General features: G+C 50.6%; 1 protein-coding gene across 2 annotated transcripts in view; it reads right to left on the bottom strand.

The window, feature by feature from the left end:
- Col26a1 (collagen type XXVI alpha 1 chain) overlaps positions 1–19,930 on the bottom strand; it is a 129,491-nt gene that overhangs the window by 79,094 nt on the left and 30,467 nt on the right. The window contains exons 2-3 of one of the 2 annotated variants that reach the window (XM_051161316.1): positions 17,663–17,785; positions 6,863–6,966 (exon numbers count right to left, since the gene is read on the bottom strand). In XM_051161316.1, coding sequence (XP_051017273.1) covers positions 6,863–6,966; positions 17,663–17,785 — 227 coding nt within the window. The remainder of the gene's footprint in view (positions 1–6,862; positions 6,967–17,662; positions 17,786–19,930) is intronic. The other variant, XM_051161317.1, reaches the window with a different exon arrangement.

Below are 19,930 nucleotides of genomic sequence, written 5' to 3'. Positions count from 1 at the left end.
CCAGATAAGGGTGCTGAGAATCGAACCGCCGTCCTCTGGAAGAGCGGCAAGCACTCTTAGCCATCACTCCAGCCCTCTTTTTTCCTTTTTATCCCATCCAGGACTCCCAGTGTATAGAGTGGTGCTGCTTATATTTAGGGCGGGTCTTTCTAACATAATTTACATAATGTAGAGACTCCCTCTTAGACACGCCCTGAAGTTGTCCCCTGGGGGATTCTGGACCCTTTCCAACTGCTAAAGGATATTGACCACCACAGTCAGATTTTATGCCAGAAGGAAACATAAACGCTGTCTGTTTATTTATCTATAAAGATATTCTTTCAACTGCCACATGTAGCCTTCAGCCCTTTTCAGAGAAAGGGAGTCTAGAATTATCAATATGGCTCCCCTCATCGTTGCTTGGCTCTTCAAAGGCAGCAAAGCCATCTCTGGGTCTTGCATGTTTTCTGCCACCAGAGGCCAGCGTGTTGAGGGTGGGGTGGGGGAGGGGGTTGAACTCAAAGCAGCATTCCTTGTGAACAGCAGGCATGCCTATTGAGGTACTCTGCCAGGTCGCAGAGGATCAGGGATAAAACATCTGGGCTGCAAGATTCTTGCCACAGCCTCAATTTTCCAGATAAGGAAACTGGGGCTGGGGTAGACTGCAGCAAGCTTGCCCCTGCCAGGTCTCCTTACGCAGCAGGTCTGAGATCCAGCTGTGGGGCTTGTAAGAACCAACTGTGTGTGAGCAGGGCCATCCCAGCAGAAGCTGTGAACTGAAACCCAAGTCAAGGCCAATTGCTAAGGGTTCCATCTTCCTGTGGTTCCTGAGCCCCTATAAAAGACTAAGTTGGGGCTGAGAAGAGAGCTCAGTGGTAGAGAGCACTTGCCTAGCATGTGTGAAGCCCTGAGTTCAATTCCAAATGCTGAAATAAGTAAATACATGAGAGAGAGAGAGAGAGAGAGAGAGAGAGAGAGAGAGAGAGAGAGAGGAGAACCAGGAGCTAGCTCAGTTGATAACGTGCTTGCCAGGCAAACACAAAGATCTGGGTTCAAACCCCACCGCTACATGAAAGGCCTGAGCTTGGTGGTGCAGGTTTACAATCCCAGTGCTGGGGGAGCAGAGACTGTTGGATCCCTGGGGCTTGCTGGTCAATCAGCCTACCTTAGTCAATAAACCCCGGGTCCCAGTGAGAGACCTATTCTCAGATAGATAGATAGTTGGCTCCTGAGAAACAATATCTGAGGTTAACTTCTGCCTTACCCTTACACATAGGTACACAACACTAATGCCATGGCATAGGTACATGCGTGCACACACACACACACAAGAAAAGAAAAATGTACATATAGCCAAGGCTGAAGACATCTTCTCAGGGACTGTGAGTAGTAAATTCCTCTCCTGACGGGATTCAACTCTCTGTGTTGTCACTCAGTTGTCCCCAGAAATTAAAATTCTGAGGATATAACTGAGACAGAAAAATGAGGCAGAGGCTGGCCTTGCGGGTTAGAGAGGGCCTGAGTCAGGAAAGGTATGACACACTTACAAAAAGCAGAGGCCCAGAGATGAGGCAGTATAAAAGGTGATGGAGAATCAATCTGATTTTTGTAGTTTTGAGTTTGAGGCACTGGGGATAGAGCTCAGGCCTGGACATGCCCCTCACTGGGGGATTCTAGGCAGGGCTCTACCACTGAGCCACACCCCAGCCCCTCACTGGGGGATTCTAGGCAGGTGCTCTACCACTGAGCCACACCCCAACCCCTCACTGGGGGATTCTAGGCAGGTGCTCTACCACTGAGCCACACCTCAGCCCCTCACTGGGGGATTCTAGGCAGGTGCTCTACCACTGAGCCACACCTCAGCCCCTCACTGGGGGATTCTAGGCAGGTGCTCTACCACTGAGCCACACCCCCAGCCCCTCACTGGGGGATTCTAGGCAGGTGCTCTACCACTGAGCCACACCTCAGCCCCTCACTGGGGGAATCTAGGCAGGTGCTCTATCACTGAGCCACACCCCAGCCCCTCACTGGGGGATTCTAGGCAGGTGCTCTACCACTGAGCCACGTCCCAGCTCTCAAGATTTATCTATTAATGGTGAAAGTGTGTGTGTGTGTGTGTGTGTGTGTGTGTGTGTGTGTGTGTGTGTGGCAATATCACAGGGTTCTGAAAAATGAGTGGAAGCCAGAACACCAAACCTGGAGTTTCAAGAAGCCCCAACCCACCAACTTCTATTTCTATGGCTCCTACAGCATTTCAAACATACATTCCGTTAAGTTCCTTCGTAGCACCGGATCGTCCGCTGATGGTTCCGGATGCATCATGCAACCCTGTGCCTGAGAATGCTCAAACTACCCGCTTCATCGTTGTGACACAACACACAACACGGTACTCGCAACCCCTTCAGTCTGCCATACACTTTATAAACGTCCACACTTGCCTGTGTCCTGCTGTAACGGCAGCCGTGGAAGACAAGCCCCTAAAGACCTCCTCAGATTCACTAGGAATCCTTTCCCTAAGATGCTGAGCTCTGCAGACTGGTCTGTGGCGGCCTGAGCCCCTCCCAGGAGGATTCCTTTTGGCTTTGGATGCTCTGCCATTCAAAATGTAAGCAAGTTCAAACACAGAGCAGGAGTCAGGTGAGAGGGCAACCTCATTTGGACTCAAATCAGCCATCTCCGTGCCCAGCTAAACCCTTCTGCCCCAGGTTTGCCTTGCCTCTATAGGGACCCTGGAGACTCATTTCCAGTCTGCCCTAGATTTATTTCCAGCTGGAAACAAAGAAAGGAAAAAGAGAACAGTTCCACACTTCAGTTATATTTGCCTCCAGCTGGTTGAGTCCCTTGACTTGTCGCAAATCCCTACAATGCTCTATTAGTTACTTCTCCGGTAGCTATGACCTGACAGAATGCTCTTTAAGACAGAAGGGAAGGTTATTCTGGCTCATGTTTGTAATAGATACCATCCATACTGAAAGGAAGACACTGAGGCAAACAGCTCCGTGGAGGTAGGATGCACAGCTGGGAATCCCCGCCTCCTCACACCTCAGAGGAACAGGAAGCAGAGAGCAGACTGGAAGTGGGCTGTAAACTTGTTGCACAACGCGATTTCCAAGCCAAACAGCCACCACCATCGTCAGACCACCTGTGCTTGCTTGCCAGAGGTCATCACAGCTGTGTTTGTTGACTGCCGACAAAGCATGATAAGGTGGGGAGGGTCACTGGACCCTCATCTGAGTATCCAGCCACTCCCCACCTCCAGCCATTTGTATCCAATTTTGCCCTAATTCCAAGTGGCCTTGGGGGCGTCAGGGAGGGGCTAGGGTATATAGGCTCGGGAAGACTACAGGAAGGAGGGCTTCATCTGGACAGCCATGGGAGAGCCACCGTCCATGCTAGGTACAGACCTTCCAGAGAGACCACACTCCAACCTCTGACCCCTCTCTCATCCATGATCTGTAAGCAAACCCAACAAACTCATTGGTTCTCCAGGATGAAGTTTGGTGTAATGGAACTTCAGTTTGTTATTGGGACCTTATGAGGCATGGGGGAGGGGGGATGGAGGGAGAGAATGGGGTAGACATGGCTGAGTCCCCTCATGAGGGAGGAAAATTTTATAACAGACCCCTAAGCCCACTCCATCCCACCCTGACTCCCACCCCCTGTGATTCACTTCCTCCATCAAGTCTCTACCTCCTAAAGGTCCAACAATCTTCAAAACAGCGCCACCAGCTGGGAGCCTTGTGTTAAAACATGGGAGCCTGTGGGGGACACTTCATATTCAAACCAAAACAAGTGCCCAAAGTGAGATGTAGCTTCTGAGTTGCTAGGGACGGTGCCACAGTGGATACTGGGGGAAAGACCCAGCTTTGGCTGGAATAACTCTGGGTGAGATTTCCCTGGACCTTCAAAATTCCAGGCAGAAAAAAAAAAAAGCAGGATTCTAGCTCCGTGTTGAACACTAATTAGCTAGACAACTTGACTAACTCTGTTTCTGCCTCAGAGACTCAATTTCCACAATGATGGTACCTAACACTGGGCTGAAAGCCCTTTCTCAACTGTTATTGCGTCCAAGGCAAGGAACATGGACAGAACTAGCTGGTGGGACATGAGATTTATTTTATTTTTACTTATATGTACATGCATGTGTATGTATGGGATGTGTGCATGTGTTGTGTGAGTGCTCAAGGCGGCCAGAAGATGGCAGATGTCCTGCCGCTAGAGTTATAGGCAGATGTGGCTGCTGGGAACCAGCCTCAGGCCCTCTGCAAGAGCAATGATTGCCCTTAACTGCAGAACTGTTTCTCCAGCCCTACAGAACCACTCTTTTTCTTTTCTTTTCTTTCTTTCTTTCTTTCTCTCTTTCTTTCTTTTTTTTTTTTTTTTTTTTTTGAGACAGGGTTTCTCTGTGTAGCCTTGGCTGTCCTAGACTTGCTTTGTAGACCAGGCTGGCCTCGAACTCACAGAGATCCGCCTGCCTCTGCCTCCCGAGTGCTGGGATTAAAGGTGTGCGCCACCACACCCGGCCAGAACCACTCTTAAATCAGACCTAACAGAGAAATAATAGGACCATCTTCGTGTTCAACAGTGCCTCCTGCACTTGGCTTTGGCACAAATAAAGGTCCAGGTCCAGCATGCATGTGAAACTTTTTAAAATGCCGTTTAGGGATAGGAATATGGCTCGGCCTGTAAAGCGCTGACTGTGCGTGCATGAGGACCCGCGTTGGATCCCCAGCACCCGTGTAAAGCCAAGCACAGCAATGCGTGCCTGAAATCCTGTCACTGGACAGGCTGAAACAGAGGTTGCTGAGGGTCGCCACTCGGCAAATGTAACAGAATCAACAGGCTCCAGGTTCAGCGAGAGACATCCAGCTCAAAAGTAAGGCGGAGAAGACTTGGGAATGACACCCAGCATCAACCTCTGGCTTACACACACACACACACACACACACACACACACACACACACACACACACAGTCATCTAGTTTCTGGATGTGAGAGGAAGCACGTACCGATTGCCTCTCAGAACCTGGCCAGTTTTGCTCAGCATGAAGTTCTATGCCCCACTCATTTCCTTAAAAAAAAAAAAAAAAAAAAAAAAAAAAAAAAAAAGACATAACTTCATTCTTCTCCGTGCCTCCTTAAAACTCCCTGCACGTGCACCCATATCTTCTTTATCCATCCATCCATGGACATCTAGGCTGATTCCAGAATCTTGTTTCGATTTAGCAGCAGCTGTCAACCAGCACCTCCAAAGCTCAGGGAGCCGCTGCAGAGGAGAGGTCTCCCAAAGAAAGTAAAAGCTGGGAGAGGGAGGAGGTGTGAACTGTCCCAGAATGCTGTCCCGTGGGTGTGGCACAGCATCCGGTACTCTTGGACTCCCAGCAGCAGTCAGGTGTGTCTACCTGAAGAGACCTTCTCTGTACCAGGCTCCATCCTAGAGGAGGGATGGGCTCAGAAGGCTCCATGCATCCCTGAAGATGGTTGCTGGGGGAAGGAGCGTTGTAGCCTTGGGTGGCTTGTCCAGGCTCCTGTAAACAGCCCCTACCATGCGCTTGAGAGCAACACTAGCGAAACTCATTAGACCCCCGAAACAAGCAAACAAATACATCCATAAAGGCACAAGACAGGAAGATGGCGACCCAAGAAAACATGAGATGAACCTGCCCACAAAGGAGCAGGCGGAGGAACTAGAGAGATAGCTCAAGTGGCTAAGAGGATGGGATGCTCTTACAGAGGACGTAAGTTCAATTCCCAGCACCCACATGTCAGCTCACAATCATCTAGAACTCCTTTTCTGGCCTCTTGGGGGCACCAAGATTGCATATCGTGTACAGACACACATTCAAGCAAAAACATCCATTTGCATAAAACAAAACCTAGAAAGAAAAAAAAAAAACCAAACCTTTTCAAGGAAGCAGATGGAGAGTGAGAGAGATTGCACAGTGCTGTCTCTTGACCTCCACACTTGCCCTCAGGCACACACACACACACAGAAAGAGAGAGAGAGAGAGAGAGAGAGAGAGAGAGAGAGAGAGAGAGAGAGAGAGAGAGAGAGAGAGAGAGAGAGAGAGAGAGAGAGAGAGATGTGTATATACAAGCAACTAAACTTTTGGGCATTTAAGTATGTGGAAATTTTACTTCGTTTTAAAAAGACGATGCTTACAATAATGTTAGCAAAAGTTGGAAACAACTCAAAAAAACCTTTTTTTTTTTCTGAGACAGGGTTTCTCTGTGTAGCCTTTGCTGTCCTGGGCCCATTCTGTAGACCAGGATGGCCTCAAACTCACAGAGAGCTCAAAACAAAAAACAAAACAAAACAAAAACAAACAAACAAAACGAGGTGGATGGATCCGGTGCTGACCTCTGATACATAAATTTCTAGCCCCATGAACACTAGAGCCAGGCTATGCCAGGGTCCCAGGGCATTGGGAAGGAAGGACTTTGCCTGACCAATCTATCTATCCATCCTCTGACATTGAGGGAAGCCAGACACAACTTGGCATCCTGGTGTCTGCCTATTTGTACCTGACTAAATTTTAATCTGTATTTTCTTGGCCCCCAAACAGCTAGGAGTACCTGCCCCAGTTCCGAAGGTGTCAGAGCCAGGAGACAAAATGGCCTATAAACCAAATTCTCTCCCTGAGGCCATATCTTATGAGACTTCTCCCATCTCCCACCCAACCAAAGCAAATAGGAACCCAAGTCAGGACCCACGAGAATGGACCCACTTTGCCCAGAGCACCAGGCTCAGGGATTGTTAGGGAAGTAAAGTTCTCAAAACAGAGAGAAAGGAAACCAGGTGGGACAGGGCACGTCGGGGTGAGGACAGAAACCCCCATAGCCCCTACAGCCTAGATGGCTAGGGCTCCGTTCCTTACTTACCCTCTTCACAGTTGCTCCCGGTAAATCCAGGGCAACACCTCCACTCCAGCGCAGTCACCGTGCGGTAGGAAACCCGGTAGGTCGGTCTAATGAGGGTCCTGTAACTAACACAAAGACGAGGTCAGTGGGGCAGGCACTCCTGCCCATCTACCCCAGACTGGCAGCTGAAGGCACTCGGGCTACTTAGAGTTGAAGAGGCCACCAGGTCAGTGGGCCTGTCACCTCCTTTTTGTACCCTCTGGCTCTGTGATCCTGGGACGAATCACCAGCCCTGGAAACCCAGGTAGAGATCAGAGACCTTTCCAAACTGTTACTCCATCTCTTAACCCCTCACTAGAGGATGCCAAGCAGGTGCTCTACCACTGGGACATGCCTTCCCCTCAGCATCTCACTGGGGGATTCTAGGCTGGTGTTGTACTACTGAGGCACACCCCAGCACCTTAATGGGGGATTCTAGGCAGGCGTTCTCCCACTAAACACCCTCAGCTCTCTCTTTAAGACAGGGTCTCACTAAGTAGCCTAGTCTGGCTTCAAACATATTCTGGATCATCCCAGGTAGCCATGCAGTCTCCTGGCCTCTGCCTCTGAGTTGTCTGGATTGCTCACCCAGGCATGTACCACCAGACACTGCTCATCCCTGCCTTTTCTAGCTCTCAAGATGCATCCAGCTGTGATTGAGAAATGTCACACTTGTAAGTAGGTAAGATGTGAGTTGTACTGTGACAGGAACAGGATTCTAGGCAGGGGCTCTACCACTGAGCCACACCCCAGCCCCTCACTGGGGGATTCTAGGTAGGTGCTCTACCACTGAGCCACACCTCAGCCCCTCACTGGGGGATTCTAGGCAGGTGCTCTACCACTGAGCCACACCCCAGCCCCTCACTGGGGGATTCTAGGCAGGTGCTCTACCACTGAGCCACACCCCAGCCCCTCACTGGGGGATTCTAGGCAGGTGCTCTACCACTGAGCCACACCCCAGCCCCTCACTGGGGGATTCTAGGCAGGTGCTCTACCACTGAGCCACACTCCAGCCCCTCACTGGGTGATTCTAGGCAGGTGCTCTACCACTGAGCCACACCTCAGACTCTCACTGAGGGATTCTAGGCAGGGGCTCTACCACTGAGCCACACCCCAGCCCCTCACTGGGGGATTCTAGGCAGGGGCTCTACCACTGAGCCACACCCCAGCCCCTCACTGGGGGATTCTAGGCAGGTGCTCTACCACTGAGCCACACCCCAGCCCCTCACTGGGGGATTCTAGGCAGGTGCTCTACCACTGAACTACGCCCCCAGCCCCTCACTGGGGGATTCTAGGCAGGTACTCTACCACTGAGCCACGCCCCAGCCCCTCACTGGGGGATTCTAGGCAGGTGCTCTACCACTGAGCCACACCCCAGCCCCTCACTGGGGGATTCTAGACAGGTGCTCTACCACTGAGCCACACCCAGCCCCTCACTGGGGGATTCTAGGCAGGTGCTCTACCACTGAGCCACACCCCAGCCCCTCACTGGGGGATTCTAGGCAGGGGCTCTACCACTGAGCCACACCCCCAGCCCCTCACTGGGGGATGTACCTTGTATGTACAAGACATGAATTCAGTCTGCAGAACCCACATTAAAAAGCCAGGTGTGGGAATGTGCACTAATGATTCCAGCACTTGGGAGGTGGAGACAGGAGAGTTCCTGGGACTTGCTGGCCAACCAGTCTAGCCAAATTGGTAAGCCCCAGACTGAATCTCAAAAAAAAAAAAAAGTAAGCTTGAGGGGCTAGTATAATGGGATGATAGGTAAATATATATCTTCTGCCAAGGCTGATGACCTGAGCTTGATTCCTCTCAGACTCACATGGTGGGAGGAGAAAGCCAACTCTCAAAGCCTCTGACCCTACATGTGCACTGTGCATGTATGGGTGTGTGCATGCACACACATACACAGAGAGAGAGAGAGAGAGAGAGAGAGAGAGAGACAGACAGACAGACAGAGAGACAGAAACAGAGAGAGACAGAGACAGACAGTGAGGTTTAAAAAAATGAAAGCAAGGCCAGTGTTATGGTGCACACCTCCTGTGATCTCAGCACTTGAGGAGGCTGAGACTGGAGGATCTCATGTTCAATATTGGGACCCTGCCCCAAAAACAAAAACAAAAAACCAACAGCACCAACAACAAAAACCTGTGTGGTCAAACACCACAAGTCCAACCTCCCGTGTGTACTCTATCTAGCTTTCTGCCAGGACATGCCTGCCCCGATCCCCCTTCCGTAGAAGACTGCATGACTTCACAAACATTTAAATCCCCTGGCATGGGGTGGGGGGTGACTTAATGGGCAAATGGAGAGATGACGAACTAATTAGTAGCAGCATCTAGAGCTACCCTGTTGACAGGGAAACTCACAAATCACAACCATTTCTAAAATTGGATTTCAGAAATAGGGCTCCGCATGTGAGACCCTCCAAGTTGGGTCTCAGAAGCATTCCACAAGCCTAGAGTATCTCCGCTGTTCAGCTACCTGCCCCCCGCTCTTCTTGGGGTGGGGCAGCCCCTCCAACACTGTGTCGCACACCATCCCTCCGGATCAGCATCCTAATACAGGGCTGGAGAGATGGCTTGGCAGGTAACGCGCTTGGTCTTCAAGCGTGGGGACCTGAGTTCAGATCCCCAGCCCTCTTGTAAAAATGCCAGGTGTGGTAGCTCACGTCTGTAATCCCAGCATGGGGGAGGTGGAGCTAGGAGGACCCCTGAGGTCCACTGGCCAGCCAGTCTAGCCAGTGAGAGACCCTGTCTTAAAATAGGTAGCCAGAGGGCTGGAGAGACGGCTCAGCGGTTAAGAGCACTTGTTGCAGAGGGCCCAGGTTCAGTTCCCAGAAGCCTGCTCACAACTATCTATAACTCTGGTTCCGGGTGGTCAGACTGTCTCTTCTGCGCTATGAGGTGGCACACACAAGGCGCACATATATACATACAGCAAAGCACTCATAACACACAAAATAAGATAAGCAAATAATTTAAAATTGTTCCAAGGGGCTGGAGAGATGCCTCAATGGTTAAAAGTATGCTCTGCTCTTCCAGAGGACCTGAGTCTGACTCCCAGCACCCACACTGGGCAGCTCACAACTGCCAGTAACTCCAGCTCTGGGAATTCAATGCCTCTGGCTTACACAAGCACTTGCGTGCATGTGTACATCCTCACACTCAAACACACACAGCATATGTTTAATTAAAAACGAATTTAAAAAAAACTTTAAATTTTTAAAAAGTGGATAGCATCCAAGTACATTTGTACATGCACCCAAAAATACAGAACATTTTAAATTATTATTATTATTATTATTATTATTATTATTATTATTATTATTATTATTATTATTATTATTATTAATGTGGAGAGGGCTGTGCACATGCCACAGCACAAATGTAGAAATCATGAGACAGTTTTCAAGGGTTGGGTCTCTCCTTCCACTGTGTCGGTCCCAGGAATCAAACTCAGGTCTTTAGGCTTAGCAGCTAGCACCCTTACCCGATGAGCCATCTCACTGGCCCTAATACAGTAAATTGAGATTTCAATAATAGCCAGTGGAATACTGTGCTATGTGGTTTATATATGCTTATGTAGAGCAAGCCAAGAGGTAGAAGCCATGATCGTTCCTAGCTTACACAAGAGGAAACAGAGTCGGGAAGATGTTAAGAAGCCTTCAGAGAGTCCGTGGCCCTTTGAACTGAGCTGGAGAAATCTCTCCAAGGCCCAGTGATTCTGCTCAGGCTATCTGGTGCCAGGGAGCACTTTCCGGCCTACAAGCTGCCGGAGGCTGCTGCCTTCGGTCCCCTACGCTGCATGGGGAAGGGCATGTCACTCCGGTACAGCTCCCCACTGGTCCCTGCCGGCAGGTTGCATTCAGACTCCAGAATGCTTCTAGCGGATGCTAACGGCAGGCACAGGCTCCACCAGTGGGTGGCGCTGTTTCACCAGCCTGGCCGGCCACGGCTCAGCGTGACGGACAACTTTCTCCCAGATATCCAGAAGGCTTCCGTGAGAGTTTGTGAGCCACCACCTGTGTAAGACGGGTCCTGGGGGTGCTGCATCCTCTCTGTTGAACCTCCTGTCCCTGGTCTTGCATACGAAGGTTCCCCGCCCTATAGACCGTTCTTAACCGTTTCCAAAGACCTCTCTCAATGAAACTCAAGCGTTCCCTGGGCAGAGTTGACAAGCACTCTCCTCTCCTCTTCCTCTCCTTGTAAGAGAGCTTGATTATAAGTTACTCATATGCTCAGAAAAACAAAACCAAAAGCCAAAACAAGACAACCCTGCCTCAACCTGCCTTGTGCAGGCAGAGGGAATATTAGTGAGAACAAGAAGCCAGGCATGGGTGTGTAAGTCTTATCCTCAGCACTCAGGAGGCAGAAGCAAATAGATCTCTGAGCGTTTAAGGCCAGTTTGGTCCATGTTGCAAGTTATAGGTGAACCAGGGCTATGTAGTAAGCCTCTGGCTGTCCTCATGGTGAACCGCCTTTACCAAGAGCAGGCTGGGGTGGAAAGGGTTTTTCTGGCTTATACTTCTTTATAGCCCATCATTGAAGGAAGTCAGGACAGGAACTCAAGCAGGGCAGGAACCTGGAGGCAGGAGCGGATGCTGAGACCATGGAGGGGTGCTACTTACTGGCTTGCTCAGCCTACTTTCCTATTAAACCCAGGACCGCCAGCTCAGGGATGGCACCACCCACAATGAGCTGGGCCCTCCCCCCCCCCCCCCGGGTCAATCACTATTTAAGAAAATGCCTTACATCTGCTTCTTATGGAAGCATTTTCTTTAATTGAGGTGCCCTCCTCTTAGACGACGCTTGTATCAAGTTGACATGAAACTATTCTGCACACTGGACAAAAGACAAAAATAACAAACAAGGCAGGCGCAGAGGAGCGAGAGGCCAACACCAGGTGGGCACAGTGAGGGAAAAACGCTGACTCGGCCCCAGTGTCCTTTGTCTCCTTATTCTGTTTGTTTGGTGTGTGTGTGTGTGTGTGTGTGTGTGTGTGTGTCGGTGTGTGCCTACCACAGTGTGTGTGTAAGGCACAAGACAACTTGTGGGAGTCAGCCCTCTCCTGCTGCCATGCAGGTCCCAGAGATCAAACCCAGGTCGTTGAGCTTGGTGGCAAGCGTCTTTCCCCGGGAGGGAACTTGCCTCATGGTGTGCTGTCAAGAGAGACCTCCATCCACCTGAGACCACACAGGAAGGGCAAGAGAGGCTTCTAACTGAGAAGCAGGGACCCAGCACGAACAAATGGCCTCACCTGATGGAGAAAAGCAGGGATACCCAGAGGAGAAAGAGGTCATGCTCAAAGTGCCATAGGTTTAACATACTCAAGCCCCCCCCCCCCCGCCACGGGGCCGGTGACTGTGATCCTGTCTGCCGAGCAATGTATCAACACTCTTTGCTGGAGTCTTGGGAGATGGCTCAGTGAGTGAGAGTGTGTGCTGTGCAAGCATGAAGACCTGAGTTCAAATCCCAAGCATCCAAGTATAAAGCCTGGGCCTGGCTGCAACCTCGGCACTGTGGTAAGTTGAGTCAGAGGAACGGCTGGAGGCCTGATGGCCTGATGGCTGCCAGCCTAGCTCAGGGGCAGCTAGAGACCCTGCCTTGAGGGAATATGGAAGAAAGTAATAAACAGGACCGGCACATCCTTCCTCTGACCTCCTCCACACTGGACCTGGGCCCTGAGCAGTCATAGAGGCCTTGCCGTCTGCAGGGCCTCAACCCTACAGAGACCCTCTGCTGTAGTTATTATTGATTGTCAGTTTTACAGGGTCTACAGTCAGCATGGAGACAAACTTCTGAGTGTGTCTATTAGAGTTTCTGGAGATTAATGGAGGTGGAAAGAATGAATGTATCATCAGGGCGTGGTGGCACACACCTTTAATCCCAGCACTCGGGAGGCAGAGGCAGGTGGATCTCTGTGAGTTCGAGGCCAGCCTGGTCAACAAAGTGAGTCCAGGACAGCCAAGGCTACACAGAGAAACCCTATATATATGAATGCACCATTCCATTGGCTGGGGCCTAAGACTGAATAAAAAGGAGAAATCAAAGCGAACACCAGCGTCCATCTCTCTCTGCTTCCTGATTGTGGTTGCAATGTGAGCAGCTGCCTCACGCTCCTGCCACCATGTCGCTACCCATGATGAGCTTGTTCTCTAACTATGGGCCAAAAATCAGCCTTCCTCCCTGAAGCTGCTTTTGTGAAGTGTTTTTTCACAGACACGAGGACAGTTACTAATTGCACTGTTCAGTTTTATGTCAACTTGGCACAAGCTACAGTCACTTTGGAAGAGGGGACCTCAATTGAGAAAATGTTCCTACTGGGTTAGCCTTTAGGTAGGCCTGCGGTGCATTTTCTTGATTGGTGACTGATGGGCGGGCGGTACCTCTGGGCTGGTGGTCCTGGGTGCCGTAAGAAAGCAGGCTGAGCAAGCCATGTGAGCCAGCCAGGAAAGAAGACTCTCCCATGGCCTCTATGTCAGTTCCTGCCTTGACTTCTGTCTGTGAACGATGTACTGCAAGATATAAGGTGAGATCAACTCTCTTTCTTCCCCAAGTTGACTTTTATTTTTTTTTTCCGAGACAGGGTTTCTCTGTGTAGCCTTGGCTGTCCTGGACTCACTTTGTAGACCAGGCTGGCCTCGAACTCACAGAGATCCGCCAGCCTCTTCCTCTCCCAAGTGCTGGGATTAAAGGCGTGCGCCACCACGCCCAGCCCAAGTTGACTTTTGTTGTGGTGTTTTCTTGCAGAAGATTAACCCCAACTAAGATACTAACATGGTCTTCAAGGATGCACGGGTCCTTCAAAGAAATGGTCAAAGTCACAAGAATGCGGCATGAAGGGAACTCTGTGTGGCCACCGGGTGACTGTGCTGCAAGGCTGCAGATATGTCCAAGGTGTCCCCTAAAGCAGGTTTTATTAGAAGAGATCAGAAGAGCTGGCGAGATGGCTCAGCTGGTAAAGGTGCTTGCTGCCAGGCCCGGCCACATGAGTTCAATCCCCAGCACCTGCACGGTGGAAGGAGAGACCTGACTCCTGAAAGTTGTCCTCTGACCTCCACATGTGTGTCATGGAACACCCACATGTGCACACTACATAAATAAACACATTTTTAAAGAAAGAGAGAGAGAGAGAGATTTGAAGAAGGTATTCCCATCCGCGACGAGATACCCAATCATTGGAAATTGATGACCAAAGGTCATAACCGCACACCCCCCCCCCCCGGCCTTTGAAGGCAACCGTCCCTATAGTAACATGAGGTCTACTTAATGGGATCCAGGGCACTACCGCGATCCAAGAGCCACTGGCTCAGCCCTAATTTCTCATCTAAAGGAGCCTGGCATCCCTCTCTCACAGGGCATGTCATTCTTCCAGGCTCCCCTGCTTGCCCAGTCCTCCGCTTCCTCACCAGAGACCACGATGGAGAGGAATAGGCTGGGGAAGAATAGGCCAGGCCAGAGGCTCAACTGAGAAGCAGGGAGACACTGCTCAGAGAGCAGGAAGAAGATCATTTATCTCCTGACTAGCAGCAGAGGGCCAGCCAGGAGGGAGAGCAGGTCCCCCTGCACCACTGAGGCCAGAGGGGTTGTCTCTGCCGTCTGTCACTCCCCAGTGTCCGACAGAAGAGGCAGTCAACTTAGGCAAGAGGCTTGTGAGTTTGACATAGGGCTACCTAGTGAGAGCCTGTCTCAAAAGCAACAATAAAATCAGATGGAGGCTGGAGAGAGAGAGAGCTCAGTGGATAATGAAATGATTAGGATCAGAGCCTCATCCCCGGTACCCATGTGAAAATGCCAGCCATGGGCCCACAAGGTGGCTCGGGGAGTGAAGGGTTTGCCACACAAACCTGGAGACCTGGGTTCAATTCCTGGAGCCCATGCAAATGTGGAAGGAAAGAACTGGCTCCATAAAGTTGTCTTCACACACACACACACACACACACACACCATAATCATAATCATAATACAATTTGAATGTTGAATGTGGAGACAGGTGCCTCCCTGGGGCTTGCTGGCCTAGCCAAATTGGCAAGTTCCAAGCCACATGAGAGACCATGTCTCAAAAAGCAAGACAGAAACATTAATACCACTGGAGGTAGACCTGTGGTCTCTGTGTGCATACGCACGTGTGCCTGCACTCGTATTCTCAAACACACACACACACACACACACACACACACACACACACACACACACACACGCATACCAAGAAAACCAGGGAAGAGACAGCAGACCCAACAGACAGCTTCTGCCATTGTAGCTCAGGTCCACAGAGGTGGGGGCATCAACTAGACCAGTGGGGCCCAATAAAGGATGCCCCTCTCTGAGTTTTCACCTCACAGTCAGGGTGAGGAAGAGGAGGAGAAGGAAGAAGAAGGGAAGAAGAAAGAGGCAGAAGAATAGGGAAGGGAGGAAGAGGAGGAGGGACAGACAGGAAGGCAAGCCCACATCTTAAAGTATTTAGCCTGGCAGGCCTCTGCCCCCTGAGCAGCAGGCAACCCCACCAGAGCGGGAGGCCAGCCAGCAGGGGATCGTCTGGCAGAGGAGGAGTGAGGAGGTGGAGGATGCCCTAGAGAGTGCCTCCAAAGCCCTTCAGTCAGCACATCTGGAAAAGGTTGGCTGGAATGCCATCAAAGACCTCAGAGGAGCTGAGGAGTCCGCCAAGGGCAGAGGAGGCCTGGGGGAGCAAAGCTACCCACCCATCAGCTCCTACATGACTCCTTTCTCTGAGTCTGGCAGACTCTGCCCCACCCCGCAACCCAGCGCCCCACTGCCCATAGTGGACTGAGGGATGTGGGGGCACCCAAGAGTAGCATCTGCCCCCGCGTGACACTCACTGCAAGGAACAAGACGCAAGCCAAGCCTATTCTCCACTGCAGAGCAAGAAAGGGGTCATTCCCATGTCCCAACTGGGAAACTGAGGCACCGAGCAAGCAAGCCCAGAGGGTCCTTTTCTGCCTGCAGGCCCTTTCTTAGTGCTGTAGCAAACCACCTGACCCATAAGGGGGGAAGGGTTGGTCTGAGCTTATGGTTCAAGGGATCCATCTATCAGGAGCCGAGGGCAGCTGGGCAGGTTGCGTTTGCTGTCAGAAACAGAGAGAGAAGAACACTGGTGCTCAGCTCCCCTGTTCCTTCTTATTTGTTTTAAATTTTACTTAATTTTATTGCATTCATCTGTCTCTCTCTCTGTCTCTCTCTGTCTCTCTGTCTCTCTGTGTGTGTGTGTCTGTGTGTTCTTTTTTTTTTTTTTTTTTTTTTTTTGAGACGGGATCTCACGTAGCCAAGGCTAACCATCCATGAATGTGCTATGTAGCAGAGGATAACCTTGAACTTCTGATCCTGCTTTCACCTCTGAATACTGGGATTCTATGCATGTTCCGCCATGCCTAATTTATGCAATGCTGGGGGTGGAAGTCAGGGGTCCATGCCTGCTAGGTGAGCACTCTACCAACTGAGCCACCATCCCCAACCCCTTCCTGTCTAGGGCAGAGCCGGGCTCCAGATGTTGAAACGATGTTTCTGCTATGGTGAAAGCCGTTGGAGGACCAAGAGAAGCAATTCGCTATTGATCCCAAGCTCAACAAAGTGTGTCCTGTATCCCGTTTCCCCCCAGCACAGCTCTATGCCAACACAAATCGAGGCATCCAAGGATGCTTCAAAGGATGGGGAGAACCGAAATTGGACCCCACACAGCTTCAGAAAAATGGGGAGAAGAAACAGGCAAGAAATATGGAAACCCGAACGTTTCTATGTAAATGCTGTGGTTGGAACGTGGCCAGACACACAGAACAACTGGGATTTTAAGTGAAAGAATAGGCCCGAGTCAGCTTGGAGTGGGCTGGGGGTCTTGCTAGCATTTGCTTCCCTAACCTCAGAGAGAGGAATGCAGGCACACAGCATGCCCAGGCCTGAACCGCACCAGGAGCTGCCTCGCGCCTGGAGTTGGCTCCTAAACCCGTCGCCACTCGTCAAAAGCCTCCCGTCTCAGAGTGGATTGTAAGTCAGGTTCCTGCGGGACTTCAATCATGGAGCCTCATGTCCTCCTCCAGCAAGGCCTTAAGGCAGCCTTCTGTGTCCTCTGTTTTAAAGTTGGGAAACTGAGGCTTGCAGAACTAATCCTAGCCAAGGAAACATCAGGGGAAACCTGTAAGAAGGTTGAGTTGTGAGAAGGTGAGGCTAGCTGTGAGGAGGATGGCTGCGAGTGGGCGTGCCCGAGGGGGTGGGACTATGAGTGGGTGTGGGCTTTTTGAAGGGGCGTGTCTGCGAGTGGGTGTGGCCGTGAGAGTGCAGAGCCGCCAGAGGGCGTGGCTGTTGAAGGTGGTGGATTGGGGTAGTGCACGCCTGTGGGGGAGTGTGGCTGTGGGGGAGTGTGGTTGTACAAGGGTGTGGCTGTGAGAGGACCTCAAGGGGGTGTTGTAATAGGGTATGGCCCTGAGTGGGCATGGTTGTTAAGGGGCAGCTCTAAACGTTGGATTTCCAAGCTTGTTTACTTTTTTACTTATTTACTTTTATTTACTTTCCTTGTTAACACCACCATCCCTCTCCATCTCCTCTGTCCCCTCTCCACCCATCTATAATAATCCTGAACAGTGACATTGTATCAGACAGGAGCATGTCCCTCTCATGGTGGCATTTGCACCTGACTCTCTGCTCATAGAAACTGTCCTCAACTCTCCTTCCCAAGCATCAAGCCAGACAACCCCAGAATTGTACTTGGGTCACATCATGCAGGGGAACAGAAGGGCAAAGCAGAGCAGGGCACCCTCGGTGCCTTTACCTCACGAGGTTGGCACAGGGCCCAGGCCATCGGCAGCTCTGGTAGACTCGCTGGACCACCGTCTCAGAGCCATTCTGCACCTGGCAGGACACTGTTCTTGTCACCGTGTGATGGCACCAGTGCCTGTGGGGACAGCAACAGTCGCGTTAACCTTGACTATTCCCAGATGGCCCAACGGCAGCTTAGAAGATCAAGCTGTAGGGAAAAGGAGCACTGTCAAGGTAATATACCAAACAAAAGCAAGTTTAGGAAGGAAGGGTTGAATTGAGCTCACAGTCTAAGGATTCACAGTCCATCATGGCCAATAAATCACGGCAGCAGGAGCACGAGGCGGCTGGTCACATTGCAACCACAGTCAGGAAGCAGAGAGAAAGATGGACGCTGGCGCTCAGCTCACTATCTCCTTTTTATTGAATCCAGGACCCCAGCCTAGGAAATGGTGCCGCCCAATTGGTCTTCCCACTTCAATTAACCCCATCTAAAAACATATGTCTCCTAGGTGAATCTAGATTTTTGTCAACTTGACAATCAATATTAACCATCATAGTCAGGCCTGGACCAGATCTGTCTGATGTGGGACTCTTTCTAGAATAAGCACTCTGACATTGAGAGAGAAGAGGTCTCTGGTGCATAGGAAGCACAGCTCAGAGTAAGCATGGGAGAAACCAGGGCTGTCAATCATGCAGGCCTGTTTTCTTCAGACTCTCAGAGATTAGAGCCCATGCTTTGAAAGAGGTTTTTATGCATTTTGTATTGACCACCAATAGAATCGTCCTTTCGCTTATTTCCAGCCCTGTCTCTCTAGACTCTAACCGTGAGCTCTATTTATCTGCCAATAGAACTCATTCTTCTTGTAAAGGTCACAGAGCTTTGCTGCATTGCCGAGGAGTCTCCATATAGCTATTCCTCAAGCTTTGCTGTGATAATTATTACACGGTAATCTTTTCCCAGAGTTTCACTGTGCTTAAATGTGTAAGAAAGGGCTGGTTGTGGTGGCTCACACCTTTAATTCCAGCACTTGGGAGGCAGAGGCACATGGATCTCTGTGAGTTCGAGGCCAGCTTGGTCTACAGAATCTAGAACAGTCAAGGCTACACAGAGAAATCCTGTCTTGGAAAAAAAAAGTGTAAGAAGAATAAAGCATGAGATCAGACTGTGGACGTTTTGATCCAGCACTGACTTGAGTTTCATGTTTCGCCTTGTGTGCATTGTCTCCCCACCAGCTTGTGAGGTTTATGGGGTCCCCAACACTGGTAATCCAAAGCCAGGACGGCAGCTCCTAAGAGTCTTTGATCCTGAGGCCAGTTTATATTCTCATCTGAATGTATGAGATCCACTCTGACATGGAGGAGGCACCATACAACGATCTCGCGTCAGGGACTGAATCATGAAAAGGAGGAAGCAAGCTGATTGCCAGCTTCTGCCTCTCACTGCTTTGTGGCTTATGAAGGCAGTGTGAGCAGCTGCCTCAAGGTCCTGCCCACCTTCTCACCTGAACAAACCCAGTCTAGAAACACCACCATCACCACCACTACCACCACTCACCACCACCATCACTACCACCACCACATCCCACCAACAGCACCACCACCACCACACCACCAACACCAACACCAACACCTCCATCACCACCCTGCCACAGACATGCCCATAGTTTTGTTTCCATGGTGACTCTAGAGTCTGTTGCATTGACAATATGAACTATCAGGGCCTGAGGGGAAGGGAAAGCCTTTCAGATTCTAAGACCTGGTGTCGTCTCCGTCACTGACCTGTGAATTCCATGAAGAAGACTCAATACCACCTTGTCACAGAAGGAAGGCAGAGAAGGGCATGGTTACAATACTAGAACACAGGGGAAGGGGTACAAACACCTGATGAGCATAAAGAGCTATGGGAACAGAGCAGGGTCAATTCAAGAAAAGGCTACCAGCTAAGCACTGCAGTTATGTAGGCCATCAAGGGACAGTATTAACACAGAAAGGTAAATGTAGGCCAGAGCAAGGGTGAAAGAGACAAAGGCATGTCTGAAATCTCTGTAAATTAGAAGTGTCCAGGAGAGCTGGGCTTAAGGACACAGGTCTGTTGTATCAGCTGCTCTGGAGACTGAGGCCATGACTCCATGGTAGAGCACCTGCCTAGTCTCCTCAGTCAGGGACTGGGGTGTGACTCAGTGGTAAAGCTTCTGTTAGAATTCCTCAGTGAGAGATGGAAAATGTCAGTGGTAGAGCACCTGCCGAGAATGCCCCAGTGAGGGGCTGGTGGTGTGGC

The sequence above is a fragment of the Acomys russatus genome, chromosome 19 (genome assembly GCF_903995435.1).
Source record: "Acomys russatus chromosome 19, mAcoRus1.1, whole genome shotgun sequence".
Classification (NCBI taxonomy): domain Eukaryota; kingdom Metazoa; phylum Chordata; class Mammalia; order Rodentia; family Muridae; genus Acomys; species Acomys russatus.
The sequence above is the reverse complement of the archived record's forward strand: the minus strand, read 5'-3'. Positions and strand labels throughout refer to the sequence as shown.